Below are 23024 nucleotides of genomic sequence, written 5' to 3' on the forward strand. Positions count from 1 at the left end.
AATGTTTCCCAAAGCATGGTCACAAAAAACCTGATTACTAAGTGAAAGCAAACTGGGAGACCATTTGCAAGATGCACCCAAGTGATTTACAAACCAAAGGTCAGAAGTTATTTAGGTGTTTGTGAAAGCTACACAGCAGAGCGCCAAGACGATCATTATATCAGCCAGGAGCATGGAGTGCATTTCCTTAGCATCAATCAGACTGTGAAAAAAAAGTTCAGTATTTACAAATGCATGGGACCTTTCTTGGTGTTACTCTGCTCAGGGATGTCAAGTTTAACTTCACTGTCCTTGAAGACAATTTCATCTTTGTGAATGTGGCAATAACCAAACCAGAAAGCGTTTTACTCACACGGGATATTGACATGAACTCCCATACATGCGGAATACAGACCTCCTGAACTGCCTAAGGCTGAATGCCTCCTATCAACAGAGCATCTTGGAGCCAACCAGCAAGGAAAGCTTGGCACAACGACCTGGGTTAAACACAGGGACATCCAAATGGGGTCCTCCAACAGAATTTGCCACAGGCACTCAAATCCCATTGATTTGGTGATGGATTGTAGGGCTATCCACAAAAAAAGAATTACTAGTTTTAACACCTCTAGAGCAATAGTGATAAAAATCCTGTCGAGGGTGCAGGCTGTAGGTGAGGTAAAGAGCAGTTTATGTGGATATACCTTAGGAACAGGGCAGGGATAAACCACCACAAAGCATCTTTACACTTCCTAATTATGATCACAGCCCTACCCAACAGAGTCATAAATTGAGAGGCCACATACTGTCCTCTTAAGGAAAACAAATTAAAAAAACCAACAACCTACACCCAAAACCAGAAAGCACAGCCTTTAGACACTAAGGTCTTCTGAAAGTGCACCCCAGATTGCTATCTCAACACTGCAACCCCTCTAAAGGCAGCCCAGCTTCTTAAATTATAGTTTCTGGTTTAAATCTGTATTTTTTCGGGTTTGGTGGATTGGTTCATAGTTTTTTTTTTTTTTTTTAATAGTGGTTTTTTTGCTTGGTTGGGGTTTTTTTGGCTTTTTTTTTTTTGTTTGGCTGGGTTTGTTTGTTTGGTTGGTTGTTTTTTTGTTTGTTTGTTTTTTGAAGAGACCTCTAAGTGTGCTTTGAGAAATGTAGCATCAGAGGACAGGACTTGAAGGGTGACTAATAGAGGACTCCTTTCCTCCAAAAATTCTAGACCTAGCACCAAACCTGTGTCTTGTCACTTTGTTACATGGCATTTTCTGCCATAATTAAGCAAAACCTTGCTGATCTATCGACCAACATCCCTTGTCTGTGGCAGTCTGTATTTCCTCAAGTTGGGATAATGCTGATCTTAGCTCCCCCACTGTACAGTATCAAATATCGAGTCAGTCTCTTCTCCCCTTGTAAAAGAAGAAATATCTTTATTAGCACAGGAAAAGCAAAACCAAGACAGATTTTGCTGTATTGACTACATCTGTAGAAAAAGGAAACTATTCTAGTCAAAAATACCACTCCACATGCTGTTTAGCAGAGGCTTCTCCAACACAAACATTTCTCTCAAACATTACTTTTTCTCCCCATGTCAACCTTTGAAGAGATTTGAACTATCTTCAGGGTCACCGTGATGTGACTGAGGACTAACGGATCAAGACCACAGCTTGCTGGGGCTATGCACTGATCTATTCTTTGTACTACACTACAAACAATAATCAGTGTCTGGAGTGAGGTGAAGAGAAAATGCAACACAGACTTCAGCTGAAGTGGAATTCCTCTGCCTTCCCCACAGTATCTATTACTACCCATTATTAAGCGGCTGCAAAGACAAGCCAATTGAGATGGAACTGATAACCAATATATATTAATTTTACAAAGAGCAAACTGTATTGAAATCTTTGTTTACCCTTCTCTTTTACAAGCAAATTAGTTTTAGGCTACCTGTTACATATTTACAACAGAAGGGCAAATTTTATAAACAAATATATAATACAGCAAACCATGAGATTATACACTCAGAGTACACTGTTGTTCTTTGTAAATATTCTTTTTAAGTTCTTGAGCTTTAGATACCTTAGATCTCTTGCACAAGACCTCTGATGATTCATGGGACCTATGCTGACCAGCAACCTGGGAACCTCAGCCAGTTACTTGTGGGAAAACTTCAGCACATATGGAAGCACTTTTATCAGTGGGACTTTAAGTTTAACTCTGAACAGCTGAGCAGCTTTGTATTAAATTATTTACCAGAGATGAAAATCAATCAATTCACACCACATCAAATACCCGGCCCCCCATAGAGTGATAAAGACAGAAAACACACTCCTCCAAATACAAAAACAAAATGCATCTTCTACAGAGAGATTAACTTCAAACATTCCCTGGTACAGTCCAGAAAAAAAAGAAACCAGGCTTCTAAGACTCATAAGGAAACCCTGATACTGAGGAAAAATAACATAAATCTCTAAATAACAGATAAGACTACAGTTGCCTCATGGACCCAGTAGTACAGTGCCCAAAGTTAATAGAAGAATGCCAGATTCTCCTTGTTGGCAGCTCTGTAAGCACCAGAAGCACCTGCACATAGGTGTCAAGTGCAACTACATCAAGCCCAGACCTCTGTCTTCCTGCTGTAACACTTACTCAAAGGACCTCAGTGGAAGTGAGAATCTGACCCACCACTGTCAACTCAACCAGGCACAAAAAACATGAAAGAGAAGAAAGCCCAGACTGCACATCACCTTGGAAGCTCAGCACAGCGCCCTCCCTTCAAACCCTTACCTTGGCAGGTGTTGTTCTTCTCCTCATAGCCTGCCTTGCACAAGCACTTCCCGATGGGCACCAGCCATTCCCCTTCTGCACTGCAGTGCATCTTCGGTGCCTCCTCAGTCACTGAGTGGTTGATGCAGACACCTGACACCTCCAGGAGCTGCGAGGAATCCGCACCCGTGATGGTGTCAGGGAAGCGGGCCAGGTTGCGTATTACTGATGGGCATTTCTTGTAGTACACACGCACAGAGACCAGGGCAATGCAGGCACCCACGTCCTGGAAAGCGAGGTAAAATCCCTTCTTTGTTAGGGGCCCAACGTCTCTCACCTCCGTGTTGAGCTTCATCACTCTGTCGCCAAGGTCTAACTCTGTGAAGCTCTCATCAGCAGCAATGGTATCAATCTTGATGTACTGGTTTTCTTTGATGTTCCTCCCATCTTCATCGTCTGATTCAAAGTAATACATGTTAAAAGTCTCCTTGCAGGTCCCAAGTCCTCCTGGAAGGCTGTTACAGTCCCTAAGGGTGAATTTGAGCTCAATGAAGATGCGAGATGCCCCTTCATTAGAGATCCAGCTGGTCAGAAGCCAGTTGTTCTGATTCTGTTCCATCACCTTGCATACTTGGTATGTGTGTATCGGAGCGTAGTTTTCATCCACCTCACCAATTTCTTCCCACTGTATAAAAAGGAAAAGTAATTTTTAAAACAGTCACAACTCTTCGCTTTCCCATCTGAAGAGCATCTTGGGTTTCAGAACTCAGGACTTTCAGGAAAAAAGCTTTCTACACTAGAGGCTTGATACATTCCTGGTAAAGTCAGATAAATGATCTATTATAAATAGGAAAGGATGCAAGTTAAAACCCTTTGTTTTAGACAGTTCAAAAGTGGGAAAACACATTGCTGGGTTTGTCCACTACTATTCAGTTAGGAAACAAAACAAAAGCAGATGAGGCCATTTCTGTGAGCTTTTCCAATGCATCCACAGTTCGTCTGTCCCCATGCCCTCAGGCTCCTTTCTACCACATCCTCAACTCATTGCCCCACATAATGAAAACCATACTTCTACAAGCTATTCTCCCCCACCAAACAGCATGCCAGAAATTCAGTGGAATGACACACTAAATAAATGGGCCTTTGCTATCCCCAAGTGCACTAGTCAGTGTAGTTCTTGCCCATGTAAAGAGAAGAATACTTCCAATACGGTTACGGGGACCTGCAAATCTTGAGCTGTTTATGTGCTACACAGGTTTTTAATCAGAACTTCAGGCAACTTTTTGCAGCTTTGTGGGAATTGCAGCAACTGTTTGTTCATTTTATTTTAGCCATGCTCTGAAGGGCATCACTGAAGGGCATGCTTTTTCCTGGTGCAGCACAGAGCCAGCAGCATCACAACTGTGCCTACCATAGATACACATCAGCGTTTCCTCTCTGCTTTTGACGACCCTAGGGTTGCATCAAGAGATTAGATTAACCATCTAAGTGCAGCAAAGAACCCAGGAGAGCCAGTGTTGGTTTCAGTTTTCTTCCCTTCTACTTTTGACCCACTCATCTGCAAGGGCTCAATTCCCAACGCCTCCTCCATCCTCTGCTCAGCATTGCTGCACACACCTGGTCACAAAGGAAATGCACAGAGCATAATTCAAAGGTACTCCTGTTTCAAGCTGCATATCTTCTGATGGCCAAAGGACAAACGTTTTCATGGAAATACAGCCTGAGATAAAGTTGAGAGTGTTCTCAGCCCAGATGCCATTACTGCAGAGCTGAGATAGAACACCCTCAGAGTCAACGAAGATGTTGTTGTTCTTACATTTTAAAGTAAAACAGCATCAAGAAGTGACATGAGAACATAACCCAATGGTACAGTCAAAAATTAGTTACAAACACCACCATCAGAAAAACATTTCTTCTCCTCCCTAACCTGGGATGTGATAGCAGGGACTTGCACAGGAAGACATGCCCACTGTTACGTGCAGAGTTCATATGCACCACCAGTCTTCCAAGTAAGGAACCTAACCTAAAGATATTTTTGCCATGGCAAGCAGTACTTTCATTTCTAACCCTTTTTTGTGTCTCTAGGCTTAAACAGGCCGCAACTCTACTGTGATTAAGATGTAATTGTCACTGGGTAGCACCACAGAATTGGACAAAGCCATGTCTGCAGTGAAAGCCAGGCAGATCTGCACAGGATTTATGCCTGACTTTAGGAGAGGCAATTAACAGTTACCAGGAGAGTCACTGAGAAAAGATAAAAGTATGCAACACAGAATAATTCAGCAGCTAGATTTTCTATGTTCCACTAAATAGGAAGGTTTTGATATATGAAATTAAAAGCAGAAAAACACCATTCTTCAACTAGCATGGTTAATTTAAGTAATGAGTATACTGTACATATATACTTCCAAGTGAATTTGTCTAACATTGTACTAGTTTCAGCTAGGATAGAGTTAACCCTCTTCATAGTAGCTCACATGGAGCTACCTTTGGGATTGTGCTAGAAACACTGCTGATGATAGAGAGATATTTCAGCAAGGGCTAAGCAGCACTTACATGAGTCAAGGCCTTTTCTGCCTCACAGCCCATCCCACCAGCAAGGAGGCTGGGGGTGCACAAGGAGTTGGGAGAGGACATAGCTGGGACAGCTGATCCCACCTGGCCCAAGGGATACTCCAGACCATATGGTGTCATGCTCACCACATAAAACTGGGGCAAGAAGAAAGAACTGGGGACAGGAAGAATCATGGCATTTGCTTTTGCAAGTCACCATTATATCTTAGGATGTCCTATTTTCATGGGGATAGCTGAACATCTGCATGCCCCTGGGAAGTGGTGTTTCCAAGGAATTTCTTGGTTTACTTTCCTGGTGTGCATGGCTCTTATTTGACCTATTTTAATGCCTTTACCTCAACCCATGAGTTTTCTCACTTTTGCCCTTCTGATTTCTCACTCATTCTCTGCAGGGGAAGTGAATGAGTTGCTGTGTGGCACTTAGCTGCCAGCTGGGGTTAAACCACAACAGTCCTTTTTGATGGCCAGTATGGGGCTGGAAGGGTTTGAATTAATGACAGGTTTGATTCCAAGGTGCTAGATTGAAGTTATAGTTGTTATTGTTGTTGAGCTCTTCACTGACTGGCTCCTGGGCTTGATTGCCTCTCTGCACACTAAAGCCTGGTGCTTGGCAGTGGCTGCTCCTTGTTGAACTGCTGACCATCTTACTCTGCCAGGCCTGGCAACATCTTGATGTCAGCAGTGACAAAGCACAATGCTGGCAAATGCCCAGGCCATCACTGATGTTTCTGTGATGCCACACTGGATATGCTGGAACTGCAGTGTGAACTCAAGTTGATGGGAATGCAACCTGGGGATTAGTCCACATGGCCCTAAGCAGCTGTGGATACATTCATGCTGGAACAGGTGCATCTCAAAGCATCTGTAGCTGTGGTTATGTCCATGTTGCAGCAGCTACATCCCTGAAAAGACTGTGGCACATAGATAAGGCTCCACTTTGAGCAGGTAAAATCCTAAGGGACTGAAGTCTGTGGCTAAGTCCAAAAAAGGAGCAGAGGCAAGGAGAGGAGTTCATTGCAACATTACCCCAAATGGTCTGGTCCATGGATAGAGACTGTAATGAGAATACCACCCTGCTTACCTGGAACTGGCTGAACACCAGCCTGCCCATGGGAGTAGTAAATTAATTCCTTCGTTTGCTTTGCTTGTGTGTGCAGTTTTTACTTTACCTGTTTTAGTGTCTTTACCTCAAGTCATGAGCTCTCACTTTTACCCTTCTGATTTGCTCACTCGCTGGTGGGGAGTGAGAGAGGGGCTGTGTGGTGCTTAGCTGATGGATGAGGTTAAAGCACAACACTATATAAAGGTGAAGTCCTATTTTTAGGTGGTAGTGATTCTCCATTTGATGAAAAGGGAGAGTAACCCTCCACTTCACCCAATCCTCAGAGAGGTCCCTGCCAAACCAGTCCAGGGGACAGATGAGCACATCCCAATGTAGCCCAGGAAAGACATAATGACTTTAACTTTGCTTTTTTCTGGCTGAAGGCCATAGGATCACTCAAACAACTGCTCACATCAACAAGCATACATGAGTAAGTGTTAACTTCTGGCAGGAAGTGGTGCAAAGCATTTCAGGACTGGAAATTGCTCAGACCAGTTTTATCATGTGGAGAAGTTTATGAATGGCCACAAGGTACACAGTAAAATGCTGTGCACTATCTACAGAGCATTAACGTGTATTTCTTTCATAGAGTTGACATTTACAATGACTGTGATGTTACAGTACTATCATTAGTGACCTCACTTGAAGGCATGCTGAAAAACATCACTTGACTTTTTTCATACTTGCCAGGTCAATTTCCAAGGACCCAACCGTGATGCTCCCCAGAGTTATGCAGTCAAGCTCATTTCCAGTGCTGCTTCAGAAGTTGTGCTTTTGGGAGTGAGTACAAAGTTCATTCGTTGAAAAACTAAGTGCAGCGATTCTAATGGTTGCTTTCATGCACTGAGAGCACTAAACACCATGAGGATAAAGGTCCAAGCATAAATACATCAATGAACTGTACTTGAGTCTTATCTCAGCTGCAAGAAATGGCACACAGCCCTAACATCTCAGGCTTCAGGATGTGCTGCACTTTCAGTACTGCTCCCCAGATCAGAGCAAATCCTGTCATCACCACCTGCCATCAAACCTAAAGCAATCATCAGAGCGTGAGAAAGGGGAGGTGCTAATGAGCTAAGGCTGCTTATCTCTGTATAATCCTCAAGGGAAAGTCAACCAGATTTTATCAGAGCAGCCAGTATTGTGCAAAATCTCTGCTCTGTCATTTAATCTTCTTCTCCCCTATCTGCATGTAGGACTACACCATTTCTTTCTCTTCAGCTGGATCTGTCTCCCCCCAGAGACTGCAGGCAAGCTGCCACCCCTTCTGCTTTTACATCCCTCCACGAGATGGAGATGGCTGTAAGAGCCCCTGCATCTCCTGCCTGGTCCCAGCCTCCTAGTCACTACAGACCTCAGAAAAGTATTTCAGCCAACAAAGAAATACGAACCACAGGATGAAATGCAGTGCCTTAGAGTTAATGAGAAAGAAATCCCAACACATTAAAGAGACAACATCTAGATGAAAATTATTGGCATGAAAAAAATTGTGTACAACTGAAAAATTGTGTAATGTTATAATTCCTCTCTGCAGCACATATTTTTTGATATATAAATCAACCCCATCTGCAGGATTAAAACAAAAATGCAACCATTAATTTGGTGGTAAATGTTTTCTCTACATCTTTAATAGCCCTAAGAGGAAAAACACAAATGCATTTCAATGGCCTGATGTTAAATCATTTATAGAAGACCTATTTCTGAATCAGAAATTTTCAGCACACTACTGCTGGTGAGTGAAAATGCAGCTCCATCAATAGGAAGCACACATTTCATACAGTCTGTCTGTCTAGAGAAAGGCCAAAGATATCACACATCTAACTAAAGATATAAGAGTTAAAAAAGCATTCAGTGGAGCAGCCTTGGGTTAAATGGACAATTTTAAAACACATTCACCAGCTGTCTGCTACTCAGGCTTTTTTCTAATCTCAGAGATTCCAGCAGTGCAATCTGCTACCACAGCACAGCGAAAAGCTGCTGCCCCAAAACCAAACACTGACAGCAGGGATGAACATTTCAGAGCTTTGTTTATTTGGTTTTGAGGGGATGGGGGTGTTGCAGTACTAGTTTTTGTTACTGGTCTTCACTGACTCATTCACTTTCTTTAGTATCCACTAAAGGCAGTAGAGACATTTCAAGCCTTGTTCCTAGCTCCACACATCCTTGCACTGCTGAAAAAGAAATCAGGCATTTAGCAAAATCCTAGGTATCTTAAGAGGGAAAGGAAGCTTAAGAACATTAAACAAAGGTGTTCCTAAGACTTACCTGAAACCTCCCCAGCAGGACTCCCTCACTCCAAGGGCTGTGAATCTGCCTCTCTTCCCACTACATATTTCACAGGCTCATTGCCTCATCCTCTCCTATTTAATTTTTCCACTCTGCCACACAGAGCTCGGCAACATATGCATGTTTACTCAGGTATCTGCTGGCACAAAGATGCAAAACTAGAAAAGGATTTACGTATTTTACCATTTTTTCTTTTGGAAGAAAGCAAGCCTGGCACGGATCTCTGATCTCAGGCTTTGAATATGTGAAAGCATCACAGATACCCTGTGTGCTTTGCCCACAGAAAGGCAATTTTACCTCAAAAAACTGCTGTTGAGGCCACCACGAGCACATGCCGGTGCAGAGGACAGTGTGGCTTGGTGCTATGCAATCCCCATGCCAAGTGAAAAGGGGACACCTGACGCCCTTCCAGAAGGGCAAACCAGCCTGGTGTGCAGCTCAGTACCATTTATCCTGCCTTTCATCCTGGTAACATTTGGGCAGACTCTTCGATTTCCTTTTACGCAGCTGATGTTAAGACCAGGCTGCCAATCAATAGCCTCCTGCTTAGCTCCCTCACAAATGTTCCCTCCTGCTACTCAACTTTATCTTGCAACCTGCTTCTTCCCTCCCATCACAAAACCCAAAAACTTGTGGGTTTGTTACTTTTTTTAGCTACCCGCTGGTTTCCACTTGCTATTGTATTACACAGTTAAAGCAAACAAGCAGCAGGCTTTCCTCTGCACAGTTTCAGTGACTTCAGAGAGGTCACATAAGGCTATATCTCTAGTGAAAGCCAGGCAGAGCACGACACTTCTTTTCTTCTGCACTGCAGAAGGTTTTGCAGGTCTGTGCTAGCTGTAAAATAAAGCTGACTTTGTCACTATCTTGCCTATTGCAAAACAGCACTTAGAAACAGGCCAGTCCCTGTTTCAGATCCTGCCACCAAATATTGCCAGTGTTATCAACAGAAGCTGCAATATGTGGCATTGCTCAGATTTTCAGCTCGGGAGCTGCATGATTAAGCAAGAGCCTGATTTTGCTGGAGGTGTTTCAGTCTTCATTAAATGGGTTTTGCTTGCTCAAAGAACAAGAACACAAAAGACATTGCATCCAAAAAGTCATGTTACTTTTAGCTCCCTCTACAGCAATGATTGGCAGGAGCAAGAGTTCTGTCTTGAACACTGGCATTGGCAAGAGGTGCATGGGTAACCTCTATGACCTACTGATCGTGGCAGAGTCCACCAGCATCTGGATGAGGAGCTTGAGAAGCCTGGTCCCCCCTCACAGCAAGGGACAGTGATCCAAACCACCTTCAAGCAGCAGAAAAATGCAGTAACCTGGAACAATGCTGCATGTTTGTTTGCAACCCTGCTCTTTGCGATGGATGAGCAGTGCAAGGAGCAGAGCAGAGACATCAAAATAGCTTTGTCCAGCTTTTTCCATTAGTACCAGTGCTTAAAAAAGCGCTCTCGGGCAACAGTTTTTAAGCATTTGTACCAGGGTAACCACACAGTTTTAGGACCCAAACTCTGCTTTGGGGCAGGGTGCCTGCTCATGGGGACAGCTCAGCAGCTTCTCCCCTCCTGCCCCACACCAAGTAGTGGAAGGACACCAACTAGAGCCACATCACTTTTTCCAGTAAATCACAAATTTTTAAATACAAGTAATCAGGAAACCAAAGCAATTCATGTATTGGGAACAAGTTAGGAAAGAAAGGGAGGGAACAAAAAAAAATTAGTAAAATAGAAAGCAGTTATTTTGAGAGCCTCACAAACCATGTCTTTACCATCTTTTCTTGAGTTTAAACAAAACAGAGGCCAGATAAATTTATGAAAAAACTGTTCTGGAGTAATACAAACTGCTTCTTTCAGCCTCCTTCAGCCTCAAACACACTTTTAAATTTTGGCTACCAAGCAACAAAAAAATTATTACTTGTGCAAACTTTTCCAATACCAACATCCACTTTTACAATGCAAAAGGTGAAGCTATTTTTACACTTTCTCAGCCCGGTTTTAGGGGCTTTGGAGCTCATTATCAAGGCAGGAGCTAGTGTCAAAAAGAAAGTGCAGTGAGTTCTATGCAAACAACATTTGGCAAGAGTTTACTAAAACCTTTAAATACCAGAAGCAGTTGCAACTGTCTGGGATTTTACTATTTCCATACATCTGACAGTGCCCCCACCCGAGGCTCAAGCCTCATTTGGATGGCAATTTTACAACTGAGACATTTATAGATACAGATATATATTCCTACTGACAGCAGTTACTAGTCAAGCAAAAAGCATAATGGATAACAGAGGACAGAAAGCATCTGATTAATCTCCCTACTCAGGCGGAAATCTGGCCTAATGAAAGCTGAGTTTCTGAAGAAGGAACTTAACGTTTTCTGGTGGCTTGGCACATCCCCAATTTCTCCAACCAGGAAAATAAAACAAAAATAAGAACGCTATGGGCTACTTTTGGTCCACTCTTCTTATTTTACTACTGGATTGCACTTTCCTGCTGTTTCTTACAATGCCACTCTGGTCACTAAGCTGCACAGTCCAGTTAACACACAGCTTCAGAATAGCCTGACGTTAATTAGCTGAAGTAAATATGAGTTTCCTCACTCATTACTGGAGATTTCCCAGCAAGAAACTAAGGATCATTTTTCATACACTAAAACATAAGTGGAGGAAGCAAATATAGCAAAGAGGTATGAACTGGACATTTAAAGCATGATTTTGAGATGTGCCACATCAGAGTAGTGAATATTTTTTCTCCGATTCTTTATTAGCCAAACATATTTCCCTAGCCCTCGTGTGATACTTACCTAGCAGAAAGCAAACTTAGAAAGTCACTTGCATTACCACCCCCTCCAACCAGGAGCTGCCAGATGTGCTTCTGAATGACCCCTTGCAATGTGTGGGCAGCTAAAATGCTAAGAGGAGACCAAGGGCCTTGCTTCATGCTAAAGGCTACTCCCCACAGCATCAAGAGTTAACAAGACTCAATTTCACTTGATGTCAAGGTTTCACATTTGGCTTTGCACTTTGACAAAGGGCAGGAGAGGGAATAGCAAAGATGGGGAGATAATTGATGTTTTATCTCCACTATAAAAAAAAACTACACTGAAAATGAGCTGGGTGAATGTTCACACCACCACCACGCTCCATCCTAACTCCAGTGATGCCAACTGCACATTCCAATACTCAGAACAGCTCGTCAGCAGACATCAGCTTTAAAAAAATGCAATTTTTAGAACTAAGAGCTTAAGCATCTGGGTGGATACTTCAGTATCTTACAGTGTTTTGGATATTTTTAATTCCACCCAGGTCAACCTTTCACCATCCTGTGTGCAATCAGGACCGCTAGAAATCCTCCTCCTGCATTAAGTAATGCCAAGAAAGGTTCTCACACAGTCACACTGCTCAGAGCTGAGGGAGAACACCAAACAGGAGAGGACCACACTGAAACCATGAGACAAAGCATGACTGCTCCTCTCAAGAAGACCTACATGTGAAGACATTATCAGTCACCTAAAGTTACATTGAGAACTTCATAATCATCAACTCCTGTTGTGTAAACATTTGAATTTACTACTTGAACAAATTTTCAATATTCTTTTTATTTGTAGTATGCACGTAAGGTTTGCTGCCACACCTTTAATTTCTGCAGCAGGCTATGCAGGAGACTTCTCAGCAAAACTCTCTATAAGGCTAAAGTGTTGACAATTCCTGGATTGCTCTGCACCACTAACTAGCTGAGAAACAATGCAGATTTCTGGAAAGCTGCGATAGCATCTCTAAATACGAACACCAATTTGCTACACAAAGTACCACCCAAGAAAACAGGTAAGAAAGAACAATTAAAACATTAAAAATTATTTTCAGTACATCTTATGAAACGTATCATCTGTTCAGAAACCTGCACAACTCAAGCTGTTGAAAAATGGAGAAACATCAGGACAAAGTCACCTAGACTTTTCAGTCTGCACACCAAGATACATGGAGGTGGGGGGGAAAGAAAATGGGACTGAAGTTTAGCTCAGACTTTGACAATTTGCATGATCAATGAAAGATGTCAGCACCAGAATCCAAATGGAACGAGAGCCCAGCTGGAGGCTAGCGGAACTGAAATGAAAAGGAGCACCAGCCCCTCTTCAGCATGCCTAATCAGGGACTGTGCCGACCCCCTTCCCACAACAAAGCAATGTGCTATCTGGAAACCCTACCTCCCCTCCCACAGGTTTATTTTATTAAAGGTTTGAAATTCTCTGTACATCTGAATGAAAACATCCATTTCAAATCACAATCCAGCAACTGAGGGAAAGACAATGGAGACGAGTGTGAAAGAAGCAATGAAGAAACACAATACCATTAAATCATTTTTCACTGCCTAATGTCACACTCATTGCAGAGCAATTTAACAAAGGCCAGAACAAACAGTATTGACACCACATGGTTTAACACTGGAAAGCTGACAAAGCCAGATTTTCAGAAGGACTCAGAGCGGGACAGAAATTTTAGGTTTATAATCAAATGCTTGGCTTTTCAAAGCTTTTGGGATATTATTCACATTACTCATCATCTGATGATACCAAGAGATTCACAGAACAACTTTGAAAAGCAGGAAGAAAGGAAGTTTGCCTTGTTACTTTAATATTGTCCTAATATTTAAATAAATCAAAATCTATGCGGTGATTGTTTACTACAACTGAAATAACACAACGCATTTCATTTCTTTTTAACACACAGAACAGCAAAAATTTGCAAAAACTAATCTTAATCTTTATCATTGTCATCGGCTTTTCAGAATTTCTTGCAAGTGAGTACACATTTAAAAGTTTCCAGTAAAAGAGAAAAAAATACTTGATCTAAAGGTGCATTTAATGGAAACAAAGCAGATTAAACTTCCTGGTTTTCTAGTATTTCAGGAAAGTGATACAATTATCCACGTGCTGCACTGGCAAAGGCTAACCTCTCAGGCGTATACCAAATTTGACTAGACTACAGACGGCCCATACACCGTATCAGACCCTCCAGCAAATGCATTATTTTGCCACTGCTTCCTGATCTCTAATCTACCCAAAGCTTTTCATAGCGATAATATTACATTCATGGCTTAGGCCTTGACAACTGCACCCATAAATCAATTTTAAACCTCACATTAATCATCTTTCTGTAATCAGTGGCTATTCAGCACAAATTTACATCTCATTTCTGTTGGCCAAACAGCCACATTAGAGCTTTGAAGCTTATTCAGGCTTAAATGATTATATTCCCCTAATAAACACTGAAGTCCTCTCAGTCCAGCTGCTGTGAGCTGCATTAATGACATGCCATGGCAGCAGGGGCCATCTGAAGCCAGCCTTGTGCGATGCTACAAGCAGCAGCCCCCTTGCCAAACAGATTTTCTGCATTTCCAATACTCTCTGAAGAAATTAGAAGGCAGCTCTGCCTGTGCAGTCCCTCCTATGGGAACTGGCGTGTGCAGCAGACACACACCACGTGAAATTTACTGCACTTCCCCTTAACAGCTCCATTTACCACCTCTTGAATATGGGGGGCTACAAGTCAAATATCCCAAACCAGATTTCCTGATTCCCCACATGCTGAGCACCTTAGCTCACTTTGGGTTTGGCAACAGTTCTGTTGAATCTGAGCCAACTACAAAACCCACTTTTCTCACTTGTCAGACAGCTCTTTGTTGACAGCACCACCAAACTGTACCTTAGCGTGCTTTTCTTTGATCACCTCAGAATTAGGAATTACATTTTTAATATCTGACTGCAACTTTTTTCCCCCTTTTTTTTTTTTTTTTTTTTTTTTGTGTGTGTGACAGATTATCACTCAGGATTACAGAAAGCAGCTAAAACTTGATCAGTTCAGGGTGGATTTTGCATGTACTTGCCTGCAATCCCTATAGTGAAACAATCTATTCTGATTGAACAATGAATAATTATTTAATTAAAGAACCTTGGCTTGCCTACATTATTAAACCTGCATAAAAAGCCTGACATTGATCGTATATTCACTTTCAGTTAAGGTCTGAATCAGTATGCTAAGATCTAAAAATGAATGAACAGAATGGGTTTACTATAACTGTTGTTAAGTACCTACCCCACTATAGAAAATAAATTATACATGTGGATGCCTGGTATGCTTATTCCACAACATAATTAAACTTTTAGTTACTTTTTTTCTATGGGATTTAATTCCCATTGTGTCAGGTTTATGTTACTATTTAAATAAGGCACCAGAATTACACAGGTGTAAATCTGCTGGACAAAGATGCAACCCAGACCTCAAGGTTTCTTTTAATCGGGAATTGAAGAAACACAGATGTGCTCGATTGTTTGTGATGGATGTCCTATATCCTAACCATTTCACAAAGAATACGTTTCATACCGGCAACCTCCACACTCTCCTGGAATCTGGCAACCACTAAGGAACCACTTGAACATCAACATGCCATGGCTAGGAAGCAAATACAATCATGTGCTAAATCCTCAGCTGAGAGGTCTGCAATGCAAAAATAAATGCTGTTTCGGCAATCAGCTCCGATAATGCAAAGTCTAGGAAAGCTGCTGAAGTTTTCAAAAGAATCTGAAAAAATGGAAATTTTTTCTTAATCAAGAGGTAAACCTTGGCTTAAGTTGATACTAATATTGCAACACATACACAGAGAAAAAAAATTGTTATTAGCTTGCTTTTGCTTAACCAAGAAAAGATCCTGGAATTTAAATTGAATGCTTTAGAAGAGAAGGGAAGACAACTTTCTTATTGGGGGGCAGGGCATAATCAACCACAGTGAGAACTTGCCAGAGGAGTCAAACCATTATTCAGAACTTTTAAGGGGGATCCAAGGAAGTTTCAGAAGAAAGTGTCTGATCAGATAGCCAAGTCCATGCTGAGCCACATATATTTGTCACCTAAGTAAGATGGGTTAAAGCTAGCACCAACATGCCTATGCCATGTATGAGAGTGGGTACATAAATAATTAAGATTCACATATATTGCCCTCACCAGGTTACAGTAAGAGTCTCTTCCAGTCCCAAGTCCCTGAGGCACAGAAGTGAAGAACACAGAAATGCTGGACATACAGTTCCTCAAAGAACAAACTATCAAAAATAGTTTAAATAGAAAATTAATTAATGGGTCTATTGCTACATCTCTGGCTGCTCAGTTAAGCTACAAGCTCTTACTACTGCTATTTTCTATCCAGGGTACACTGGGATTAATGGAAGGTTAGAAGTTGGAGAGGCAGAGTAGAAAGAGGAAGTAAACATATGGACTTGGGAAGGGGCTACATTTCGTTATGAGAACAGAGATTGCCACCAACCAACCCTTCCTCCAGCAGATTTGGGCTAGGGCTGGAGACTGCAGTTTGTAAACACTTGATGGCAATGGACCTGCTGGATTTTGGCCACCTTGAACATTCTGATCTGCCATCCTGCGCAACCCCAGGCTTTGGTGTTTCCTTTCAGTACTACTTCTCCCCTGCCAACCCAGCCAGAAAACCACAGGCAAAGGCCTGTGACTTGGACTTGATTATCAAAGAGACATTCTCACAGTAGGGTCATCCTTGAATGAAACCTTCTCTCAATTTTGTGCAGCTTATGGACAGAACTCAGTTAAATTGCAGCAACAGCATTTTACTGCTAGGCAAGATAAGTCTTGTCTGGAACCTGACTTTCTGGTAAAAAAAGTTTTACATAATCTTCAGGAGTCCCTGAAAGGCACCACTTGGCACAGAAACGACAGATGATTAATTATCCAGCCTATCCTAGGCCTTGTGTTCACTCTACAAAATGGACTGATTGGCCATTTCACACTAACAGGAAATTACAACCACAGTTTCATCATTACTTAGCAATTAAACCATTAAATCACTCCCCTTTCAATTTTTGTCTTGTCAGCTTCAGAGCCTTTCAGCAAACCTGGATGCATATTTCACAAAGAGTTGAAGTTTGAAAGGAAAAGGATGAGTGAATGTACTTTGAAAAAGAAATTAAAAGTACCGTTCTCAGAGGAAGAGCTAATTAGCATAGGAAACAGCACTTCTACAAATTATGTGGTTAATTGACATAACTCTTCTTACCAATACGCATACTCACTGCAAAGAAGATTGCTGAAGAAATGGTACTCTGATGCTGAAATGTTGCCCCCATAGTGCATAACACACAAAGCTTTCTAATATTGTTTGCTCTCATCCAAAAATTATTGTGCACAAAGAAACTTAAAACCGTAAGCAGCGAAAGAAATTTGGGACCAAGAAAAGGGATTAGCCATTTAGGGGAAGGACACAAAACCCTGTTGTTGCATCTCAATAGCTTCCTCTTGCCTTGTGAGCAAGTGACACTGGACCAGGCCCAGAAGAACTCTACCACTCATACACACAAAAGGGGAATTTTCATATTTGTGTCGACTGAAGCAATCAGACAGGCCACCCAAGTACACAGGCGATTTTGGGTCTGTCTTCTCTGCTCAGGGATGCAGAGTCCTGAGATGCTGCAAAGTGTGTGGCTTTGTAGGCATACCACCTTTACTTGCACAGCAGCTGGTGCTGAGACAGGACTGAATCCCACCTTTCCTAGGGCTTTAAGAGGCTCCAAGGTTGTATCTTCCACTGTAACAGGAACTTGTCTTCCTACCAAAACCTGTGTAGGTGCACTCATGTAGTAGCACATCCATCTCCTGTGGACTCCCCTTACCACATAGCCATCCCACAGGCTCCCTAATGACAGTCTTCAGCATAGCTCTAGCCCACATTCTCATGTAATAGAGCATCTTGCACTGTTCTGCAACTCCTACCTGCCACAGCAACCAGCTGAGCAGCAAGATTTCCTTTTCACTTTTACCTGGCTTCCATCACAAGGATGATTTTCTTCCCATTTGCCTCACAGAGCAAACAAGATACTAATTTACTAATTTACTTTCAGAATTAATTTCAGCAACAATTTACTAATACCACTTTCAGAAACCCATTTTCTTTTCAAATGGCATCACTTCAGCTAGAATAAATTGCAAAGAGCCCACAGGAGAGTCTACGGCTACTCAAGAGATCAAAGCCCTACTTTATAGCACAAAAAACCATTAAAAAATTAGAGAAGGCTGGGAGGTAGCTAACTTGCCTGTGGCCTCTTTGCCTGAAGAGGGTTGTTGGGAGGAAAAGAGAGAGAGGAGTAGTATGTACATGTAAAATTAGTAAGAGGAGGCATGGAAAGACCCATCGACCAAGAACTGAAGTTTGACCAGTTTGAGCTAGAAAGATTCATTTGTCTTACATTAAGGACAGATGGATGCTGGCACAAGCTACAATGGGATATGGACTTAACACAAGAGGATGATTCACTCAAAGAAATCTCTCTCCAGAAGATGCACTGTGGGCCAAATCAAGGTTACAGTTCTGCAGCAAGGACCCCTGAACAAGTTTCCACACCATACGTGCTAGAAGAGATTTAACTACATAATGTTAACAGACCCAGTGGCCTTAAATCCTAGGAAGGTACACACCACCATTACCTTCAGCTCACACACTCACAGATCTGCTCTTCTTTTTAAATTGTAAGGACTAGCAAATATTATAATCTTGTGCTTTTTCCCAACAAATTGTTTTACCCCACCAGCAGTGAAACTGTAACTCACTAACAAACAGAAATAGCATGTCTAGAATGTCAATGATTTGCAATCAACATATTTGAGCAGCAGGGTGTTGCCCAACTGTCTTCCTTAATATCATTTTGATTCCTTATGTATTTACTGTAATACAGGGAAAAAAACCGTTCTCAGTTTTAAAACTCTGCAGAGCAAAGAAGGAAGGAAATTTGCCAAGTAATATCTTCGGTCACAGCACTGTGTGTAAAAAAATGTTTGCACTCTATTTTGTCTCTTTTCTGCTTTATTTTTAAACAAACAAAACAAAGGCTAAAAAAAGGAAGGGGACAATCTGTTTTTTAAAGGCAGTAATCAAGACGTCCCTAACTAAGGTCATTCCCAGTTCAAGAAAACTCAGGACACCTACGGCATTAGCTCCCATTTTGGATTTTAGTTGCTTGCTTTACCCTTGATCAATGGGGACACTATGGAGTCTTCCAGCAGGGTCAGAAACACCAGGGAATTTGGGAAAAGCTCCCCTCATACAAAAAATTCAGTATAGATTCTGGCTTATGACATGGACCCTCTACAACACCCGGAGAGATACACAGAGACTTCTGCATATCCAGCTTCATCAGTGTCAGCCTCTGCAAACTGCAGTGCTGAGAAACACTCCAATTTAGCACTGGAGCAGACAGCCCTGTAAGTAAAAAATCACTCTGTAGTGCTTTGCTCAAAAGGGGCAAAGAAGAGAGAAGTCCAAAAGGTTTACCTGGGCTATTGGCATCAAACAAAACAGCTTTGCAAACACCAAGCAAGGGCTGCTTAAGATTCCCTGCTTTCTCTTCAACTCCTTCACAGCAAAAGCCTTTTACAAATATTACACAGGCAGCATCATAACCAAATCCCCTGGAGTCTAAAGACATTTGCCAGGTCAATACACTTATGCAGCTCTGAGAAACAGGCTCTGCCAGACTTACTTACTGTGACTCCAAAGGACACAGTAGCTCCTGTCTATCTGTACTGCCTGTCCACATTGAGACCACCCCTCTGACTTAAATACACCAGACTCTGAAGAAGCAGTGTTTTGAAGCTGAATACACAGGGCTCAGGAAGCTGAGCTTACAGCCTGAGTAATCGACATCGATATTCAATTATCATTAAAATTAATAAGTAGGACAACAACCAAATCCCTGGATGGGTTTTGATTATCTCAGTCTGGATATTTATCAGAATTACTCTGACACACTGAGTCACTGGGCTCTGGCTGACAGGCTCGAGTCGCTCCTTAGCCCACTGGAGTTTCCTTTGCACTGGAAGCATCAGGACATCCAATGACAGGAAGAGACAAATACCACACAAGAAATGAGATGGGTATCTGAACCTGTACAAAAAGTTTTGATTTGGTCTGAAATCCATTCCCAAGTAAACTATTCATTTTGTTCCTGTTCAGCAGCTGTCCTCTGCCTCATTATAATTCTGCAGACTGACAGCAGTCACTGCTTTTGCAGGAAAGCACCAACCTCCTTCCAGTCACCTACCCAACAACATACCAGTGATCACAACTCATTTATTTCCTGATCATGTGACAAGACTGGTCTAGTGATGGACATAACTAGCAATTCTTTTCTAAAACATCATCATTTTAAAGTTGATTTTGCCATTACTAGAGTGAAAATCAAGGCTTTGCCTAATTACTATATTAATTGATATCAATACATTTAAGAATGCAAAGTTAACTCCAGAATTAGCAGAGATATTAAAAGTATGTGTGTTGCCACTTAAGTTAACTACACAGAAAAATTCAGTTACTCAATCTGTCATCAAAATAAAAAGCAAACAGTAAACCAGACAGAGATTGTATAATGAAGTAACTTTATCTTACAGGATTATATTTGTGGTTATGACTTTAATGGTGTAGTCTAGAAGGATTTGTGACAAACTGAATAATCTCACATTATTGTAATGATTTGTAATCACAACACTGGCTACGATTTATGGGCTGAGTTTACATTCACACAGCAATCAACTAAGAAAGTCAGTACATGCCCGACAGTTCTAAGCCCCTCAGTTTGGAGGTTTGAAACCAAGGCAAAGCTCTCAAGTGTATCTTTCAATTTCTGAAGCAAATAAAGCTAAAATAAAACAAGCCTCAACACCCCCAAAGCTTCAAGCCTCAAAACCCCCAAAGCTTCTGAACAGAAGACCAAAGGTCATATTTTTGCTGTCCTTTACTGTTGACTGAACTGGGAGCAAGCCACATGGAGCAGACATCATATAGTGCACAAGTTATTTTGATGAGCCTCAGCTTTAAGTGACAAACTTTAAGGATCTCCAGGCTCCAGCAGGAAACCAGGAGAATCACATCAGTGCTGTAACCTGGAGTCTGAAGGCTGACCCCCTGCCCTTGTCCCACCCCCACTCCCCCAAATTAAAACATCAGATCCCAGTGAAAAAGGCAGCCAACACAAGACAGAAAGTGCTAGTTTTTCTGAACAGCTGGAGGAAAAAAAACCCAAATTCTTAAATCCTCCTTTTCAAAACCAGACAATTTCACCCCCACACTTGGTATCTGCTGAGTACAATTAGGTCTTGGAGTTATCATCCCAGAAGGAATGGCACCTGTGCATCACAGAAAAACTCAAACACCCCCCAAAAAATAAATTAATTCTAAAGAGCACTTTCAATAAATAAATATGTTAAGAAGTCCTGTCATCACCTCTGCTCCCACCCTGCCTTCACTCACCTGTTCTTGGTCTGGCTCACAGACTAAGTGAGGCAGAGGAGGGGCTAACTTGCACTGGAGGAAAACCAAGTAGCTCTTTCTCACAACTGAGACAAAACTGAAAACAGATTAATGATATCTCAAATCATAGCAAGAAACACCCAGTGCCATCGTCTCCTGATAACTGCATCTTCTGTACCACATTCAATACTGTCAATATCATGGGAAGAATCATTGGGGTGATAGGAAGATCTCTGAAGACAAGGATCAGGTCACTTGTCCCAAAATATTTTTGCTGAAGTCGAATGCAAATTTCTGCAGCATTAAAGTTCATTCCTCCCCACCACTTCAGTTCAGAGCCAGAAGTTCTGATCTTTGCAAGAAAGCATCCCAAGGAGAGCAATTATCCACTGAAAACACACATCTTTACATGACTCTGGTTTATCTCAGTGCAGCAAAAGTAACAGATCTTCAGGACACTATATGCTTCAATATATAGGCAGCTCATATATATGGAAAACAGTAAGATTCAGGCTTTAGTAATAGGGAACTTCTCTAAAGATTTAAATGCATCTACTTTTTTGACAAGGTTTTTTGAACTTGATTTTTTTGACTCCGCATTTTGTAAGTCAAGAATTAAATATAATCAAAGGAGTTGCCTGGCACTTGCTTGAATAATGATGACAAAGAGAAATAAATAAGAATACATAAGCTAAATGCTTATCAAAGCATTTTGGCAAGAACCAAGTACCTAATAATAATTTCCTTCTTTGAAAGCAGCAAAGGAAGCAAATAAAGGACTGTGTAGAGGTTTCAGCCTGATCAGACAGATCTAGGCTTTAGAAAGCCACCAGCAATCATACTCCTTGCCATCATCAGCCTTCTCTGAGGTGTCCCAGGGATGCCCAGATCAGCAGGCAATTTCTTCTCCTCCTCTTCCATCACACCATGCCAATCCACAGTCTCCACTCTTCTCAGGGGAGCTTGCATCTTCACCAACCCCAGGGCCCAATCCTGCCTCCTCCCTGCAGCTAACTGGCAACTCATCCATGGATTATTCCTTACTAAGACCACTAAGATCATACAGGAGTAGGTGAGGATCAAACTAACATGCAAGATGTCATTCACTCCTAAATATAAATCACTACTACATCACAGATGTGTCTTCAGGAAATCATCTTGAAATAGAATCAAGAATCAGTGATGCCCCATTACACACAGAAGAAATAATTGCTCTCTACCCTAAATACTCACAACTCCCTTCAGAAAGGCAGAGTCTTTATTTTTTTGAGACTATTTCAGTAGTTTCCCCCCCTGCCCCCCACCCAAATCCTGTGTCCTGACAGAGGAAGCATCAGCCAAACCATGTTCTGCAATTCTTTTCTACTCACTGTTTGTCCCATGGGGTGCAGACAATCAATCACAGCGGCCTGACAGCATACAATATCACAGTGGTATTGCAGAGATGACTGATAGCCAGGTGTCACCCACATTCTCCTCAACAGTGCTTCATCACTCATGTTGAAGAGCCTAAAGGCTGGAGAGAAGGAGCTACCACTTTTCTTTGGAGCAGAGTTAACACAAAAGCCTCCAAAGCATGATTTGCATCCATGTGTATTGTTCATATTTAATCTCCAATCTGTTTTGCTACAGTATTTTCAGTATTAAACCAACAGACCTCGTGGTTACTGTTTTACTTGCACATGCTAAGTCATATAGTTCAGTATGCCTTTTCCCTCAAAATGAAGATGTCTAAAGATAAATTAAGACTATTAACCCAAAATATTACAAGGACAAGAAGAGCTTTGAAATAAAACACCAGCATTTTCTTTCAATAGCCAAGAACCCAGTCCCACCTTCCACCTTCATATGTGCATGTAGCCTTCAGCAACTGAAAAACACCCTGTTTTTCTGATCAGGACAAGCAAACAGAAAATCCTGAAAAACTTCCATTAATAACTCGAAAAGCAGATGGAAGTTTGTTCTAACAATCCTAGATGTTCAGCTGCTGAACTGTTTCTTAATAGTAGGATAAC

General features: G+C 41.7%; 1 protein-coding gene across 12 annotated transcripts in view; it reads right to left on the reverse strand.

Annotated features, from left to right (window-relative positions):
* The window catches only part of EPHA5 (EPH receptor A5), a 207058-nt gene that overhangs the window by 147481 nt on the left and 36553 nt on the right, over window positions 1–23024 (reverse strand). For all 12 annotated transcript variants that reach the window (XM_068187325.1, XM_068187329.1, XM_068187324.1 and 9 more), the window contains one exon: window positions 2764–3427. In XM_068187325.1, coding sequence (XP_068043426.1) covers window positions 2764–3427 — 664 coding nt within the window. The remainder of the gene's footprint in view (window positions 1–2763; window positions 3428–23024) is intronic.

The sequence above is a fragment of the Anomalospiza imberbis genome, chromosome 4 (genome assembly GCF_031753505.1).
Source record: "Anomalospiza imberbis isolate Cuckoo-Finch-1a 21T00152 chromosome 4, ASM3175350v1, whole genome shotgun sequence".
NCBI classification, from domain to species: domain Eukaryota; kingdom Metazoa; phylum Chordata; class Aves; order Passeriformes; family Viduidae; genus Anomalospiza; species Anomalospiza imberbis.